At 45.5% G+C, this 4,661-nt stretch overlaps 3 protein-coding genes across 4 annotated transcripts in view; 2 read left to right on the top strand and 1 right to left on the bottom strand.

Moving 5' to 3' along the window:
- The window catches only part of LOC109536975 (DNA damage-binding protein 1), a 6,945-nt gene extending 5,300 nt beyond the window's left edge, over positions 1 to 1,645 (top strand). For both annotated transcript variants that reach the window (XM_019903474.2, XM_019903475.2), the window contains 4 exons: positions 372 to 713; positions 767 to 1,042; positions 1,099 to 1,328; positions 1,393 to 1,645. In XM_019903474.2, coding sequence (XP_019759033.1) covers positions 372 to 713; positions 767 to 1,042; positions 1,099 to 1,328; positions 1,393 to 1,446 — 902 coding nt within the window. In that variant the 3' untranslated portion in view covers positions 1,447 to 1,645. The remainder of the gene's footprint in view (positions 1 to 371; positions 714 to 766; positions 1,043 to 1,098; positions 1,329 to 1,392) is intronic.
- A 137-nt stretch (positions 1,646 to 1,782) lies between these two features.
- Positions 1,783 to 3,075, bottom strand: LOC109536976 (complex I intermediate-associated protein 30, mitochondrial). Its single transcript, XM_019903476.2, has 4 exons — positions 2,701 to 3,075; positions 2,399 to 2,646; positions 2,086 to 2,271; positions 1,783 to 2,025 (listed from the first exon to the last, which is right to left on the bottom strand). The coding sequence occupies exons 1-4, from the start codon at positions 2,912 to 2,914 to the stop codon at positions 1,801 to 1,803; spliced, it is 873 nt and encodes a 290-aa protein (XP_019759035.2). The 5' UTR covers positions 2,915 to 3,075; the 3' UTR covers positions 1,783 to 1,800.
- A 560-nt stretch (positions 3,076 to 3,635) lies between these two features.
- The window catches only part of LOC109536963 (N-terminal kinase-like protein), a 5,711-nt gene continuing 4,685 nt past the window's right edge, over positions 3,636 to 4,661 (top strand). The window contains exons 1-3 of the mRNA XM_048662208.1: positions 3,636 to 4,074; positions 4,137 to 4,400; positions 4,462 to 4,661. The exon at positions 4,462 to 4,661 is cut by the window's right edge and continues 5 nt beyond it. Of these exons, the coding sequence (XP_048518165.1) occupies positions 3,961 to 4,074; positions 4,137 to 4,400; positions 4,462 to 4,661 (578 nt within the window). The 5' untranslated portion in view covers positions 3,636 to 3,960. The remainder of the gene's footprint in view (positions 4,075 to 4,136; positions 4,401 to 4,461) is intronic.

Here is a 4,661-nt window from a genome sequence, read left to right as displayed (position 1 = left end):
GAACTGATCGGGTTCTGATGAGAACAGTGTAAGCGTTCAAGCAAACCACTTCTGAAGATGCAAGCCACTCGTGCTTGCGAAACGTCAAGAAGAAAATCTATTGTACGACGATCTAAAAACCCACTCGTTTCAAGGAATGGCCTCGAAAGACTATCCTTTTGATAAAAATAAAGATGCTTTAAACACCCGGTAGCTCGATAAGTAAGACCATACATGGAAGTTTTTTGTTAAAAATAGCTGAGGAATCGCCCGGACATTTAAAAAACACCCGGAATAATTCACTGGTAGAAAATCAGTAAATTTGCGGCAAAAATTGACGCCCCTTTGCCCGTAACGGTTAAAGATGACCAATTTCGACTTTCCCCCTTTAGGAACAGCGACTGTTAATCCAGAAGAGTCCGAACCAAAACAGGGCCGAATCATAGTGTTCCATTGGAGCGACAATAAGCTAATGCAGGTGTCCGAAAAGGAAATCAAAGGCGCTTGTTATTCGCTAGCTGAGTTCAACGGCAAAGTGCTGGCCAGCATTAACAGTACGGTGCGCCTGTTTGAATGGACGACGGAAAAGGAATTGCGCCTCGAGTGCTCGCATTTCAATAACATCGTGTCGTTGTGCCTGAAGACCAAAGGAGACTTCATTCTGGTCGGCGATCTGATGCGAAGCATCACCCTTCTGGCGTATAAAACGATGGAGGGCAGTTTTGAGGAAATGGGCAAGTCCTTCAAAGATTGCTAACCGAATGGTTGAGGATAAGTGGGGTTTTAGCAAGGGATTACAACCCGAACTGGATGACCGCCGTCGAATTCCTGGACGATGAAATCTTCCTCGGAGCCGAAAACTCCTTTAACATGTTCGTGTGCCAGAAGGACAGCGCCGCTGCCACCGACGAAGAACGGTCGCAAATGAGCCATGTGGGGCACTACCATATAGGGGACATGATCAACGTGTTCCAGCACGGGTCTTTAGTCATGCAGAACATTGGAGAGACCTCCACTCCCACTAGAGGCTGTGTGCTGTTTGGAACAGTCGGAGGAGCGATAGGTGGAAGACGCCCATCGCATAATCAGTCTTGTTTAATCAAACCTGGTCCTTTGCAGGTTTAGTAACGCAAATCTCGCAAGAATTCTACGACTCGCTGCGCGATTTACAATCGAAACTCTCCTCAACCATCAAGTCGGTCGGTCGAATCAGTCATCAGTTCTGGCGGGCGTTCAACACGGACATAAAGACTGAAACCAGCAGCGAAGGTTTCATTGACGGGGATCTGATTGAGAGCTTCTTAGATTTGCCGCCGGAGAAAATGAAGGAAGTTGCCACAAACCTCGGCGTAAGTGTCTTAAGGAATTCTTCCGTTGGGCTGTTTAACAATCCCGCGATTTGCGCGCTTTCAGGTAACTAGCGAACATCTAATTAAGACAGTCGAAGACTTAACCCGAATACACTGATCGGAGGGCGGAGGCTGCCCGTAAATATTATGCAAGTTTGACAACAAGTTTTTCAACCTGCTGGCATTAGTCGAAGTGAAACTTCTCAATTCGCACTTGCAACGTGGATTGCTTCAGAAGACATTAATTGAATGAAGTTTATTGTTATATTTGTTGTAAAACTTCAGCTTTACCAAGTAAATTTTTTCATAGCACTTTCCATGCGGTCTTTGAAACACTTCGATCAGGTTTATCCTTTGTTCACAAACGCAGGAAAGAATGACGGATTTCAGCAGGACCAGGGCAGTAGAAGAGACTGAACATACACAGTGGGTGAACCGGAAATGAACCATTGGATTACCAAACAATTTCGTTTTATACCCTAGCAATGCCGGATGGTAGCGAGTACATTTCATAGGCAAACTCCTCCACGTGCTTCGGATCGTACTCCACGCCGATATAATCAATTTCCAAGCAAAAATCGCCCCCATGTCGATCCTGAACGGAGATTCCAAACGAGGTCACCCTGTTCAGCGGTAATGCACATTGTTCGTCCTGAATCCGGCCTTTGGACGAGAAGAAAAACTTGGAAAACGGTATCTGCAATCGATCAATTCTGACTACATTTTTCAGCCAGCTTTGTGGCAAGAGTTGTCCTACCTTAGCGACTTGCCAGTAGGGGCCTCCTCTAGTGTACAGTTGATAATTGTACATGTCGTTCCACATCGTATCGAAGACGCCTCTAGTGGCAATGTTCAATAGGTAAGTTCTTCCATCGCCTCTTACTTTCATTATTAAGGTGTTGTAGGAGGTCCAGTCCAAGTAACTCTCTCTTTTGAAGGATTTCTGCCTCAAAGAAAACACGCAGCTACAAATTTGCTTGATGATGCAGAGTGTGGAGGGTTTCCAGGCACAAACTTGAAACTCACCTTCAAGCAAAAGTTAACAAAACCTTTGATTGTGTGCTGCTTACCCGTGCATTTTTCGTCTTGATGTTGCAGTACCCAGCGCGCGTAATTTTACCACTCTTCGGCACTTTTAAATCGACTCGTCCACTGAAAACACCGTTCCCATACTGATTTAGTTCCAGGCTGCAGTGGCTGAAGCCCTCGTTGTGATCCGAATCGCAGGTGGTTATCCAGTTGTCCAGAGATTGTGGCTGCCTGAACCTCCAAGCCACATCCGTTTGGCCTGGCGTGGCAGCTATCATAATCGCATCGCCTGCAATGGCACAAGTCTTGAAAAACCACAAGTTGAGCCAATAGGATCACTTGCCTTCCAAAGTTTCCTTAACCTCCTGGCACCAAAGTTTCACTTCCTTTTTCAGTTCAGCCAGTCCGACTCGCATTCGATCTTTAAATGGGGGCAGAGGCCCCTGGTAGCCCCCTCGGTTATCGTATTCATGGAAAGTGAATCTTTTTGCTGTTATACAGACTGATCCTGGCTTTAGCTGCCTGAGCAGGATACAACGTCCCAGTAGAGAACTCATAGGCGCCAGCTACTGTAGGAGGCTAACTAGACGCTCAGCGCTTGRTCTCAAATGTAATCTGATTAAGTAACTGACAACATCAAAACAATAAAATTTGCGGTTATGTCCCGCGCCTGCTTCAATGAGAAGCGGCTWGTAAGAGAACAGAATCCTTGCGACGTTGCCTTGCCACGCTATGTCAAATTTGAATTTGGTACCTCAAATTCTCCATACCCCGTTTCTTTGCCATGCTATACAGCCTGCTATTTAAAATGCCCATGAGGTGATTCTGTTTTTATGAGTTTTAGCAATAGTCAAATAGGGAGACTTCAATCTTCAATCTTTTTTCTAAAGTGAAGTTATATAGTGAGGACTAAGATTAAGTGAGAGCGTTTTCCGGCTTTGCCTTTTTTCTGGGTGGCAGTTGTTATTTTCCTCTAAAGGGCAAGGGGCAATAAAAGAAAAGGAAACGGGCTCAACTCATATTTTTTAGTTTCCGGTTTATGTTGTTATTGAAAGTGTAATTACAAACAGAACAAGAGACTGGAATGACTGAGATTAAGCGGTTTTAAGCTAACAGCTGACCAAGATGTTTATTGAATTAGTTAGAAACTATTTTTAAAAATTATTCATTAAATATATTCATTTTTAWAASATTAGTATAGGTAAGGACTTCAATGCATGTCAAACGCCTGCACYTACACACTTTCATGTACACCAAAGACGAAATATTGTTGAGAAGAGTTAGTTTGGTAATCTGAGRTCTTGTCTCTGACTACAACCGATAAATTGTGTAAGGCGGCTCCGTAAACGCAAGTTATCAGCCTCCTAGTTAAAAAGCAATACTGGTATAGRTAGATATTTTGAATTGACCGCGCCTATTCATTGGCAAAGGGTGGCAACGTCGCAAGGATTATGTTCCTCTATTAGCTGCTGCTCTATAAAAGAGTGTGAAAGTCAGCTGTCGTGGCACGCGATGAGGTTATGTTTACGTGTTGTGTTTTTAGTAAATAAAATTTTAATGGGGCAATTATTAAACTAAATCGAGCGCAAGTTCCTCCGTAGAAATGTGGTCGTTTTTCTCGCGCGATCCCTGCAAGGATTTCAACTACGAAATCGGCGATTTGGTGCCAGGGTTCGAAAGCCACAGTGTCTGGACACTGCACAAGGGAAAGAAAAAGGTAAGTCCCCTGGAACTGATGAAGAGTAAGTACCTGATGAGGCTCATTGTTTCGACCCCCAGGGGTCTGGCGAAGAAGTGTCAGTGTTCGTCTACGACCTGAAGAGTGGCTCCGACGCTCAACTGGAAGTCGCCAAAGGGGCAGTGAAACGGTTGAAAACGCTCCGCCATCCCAGTGTTCTGACTTTCCTTGACAGTCTCGAGTCGGAGAAGCTGCTCTACCTGGTGACCGAGCGCGTGGAGCCTCTGTGCACCCATCTGGAAAAGCTGCCCCTTGAAGAGCCCCAGAAGGACCTGTATGTGGCATGGGGCATCTTTCAAATCACTGTAAGCAGCCTCGAGCTCGTCCCTGATGGAGGCTGATTGTTGCTCTCGCTGCTGATTACAGAGGGGCCTGAGCTTCTTGAACAATGACGGCAGTTTGCGGCACAACAACGTGAACATCTGGTCGGTTTTCGTCAACAATTCCGGCGAATGGAAGCTGGGAGGCGTGGAATATGTGTCCAGTGCTCAGGAGACAACGTCGGTCATCCACAAAGTGACCACCTCGCTTGAAGTATACGATCCTCCCGAACAGAGCGACAACAA

The sequence above is a fragment of the Dendroctonus ponderosae genome, unplaced genomic scaffold (genome assembly GCF_020466585.1).
Source record: "Dendroctonus ponderosae isolate FM_Combo_2020 unplaced genomic scaffold, Dpon_F_20191213v2 Dpon_F_20191213_10, whole genome shotgun sequence".
In the NCBI taxonomy this organism is placed as follows: Eukaryota; Metazoa; Arthropoda; class Insecta; order Coleoptera; family Curculionidae; genus Dendroctonus; species Dendroctonus ponderosae.
The sequence above is the reverse complement of the archived record's forward strand: the minus strand, read 5'-3'. Positions and strand labels throughout refer to the sequence as shown.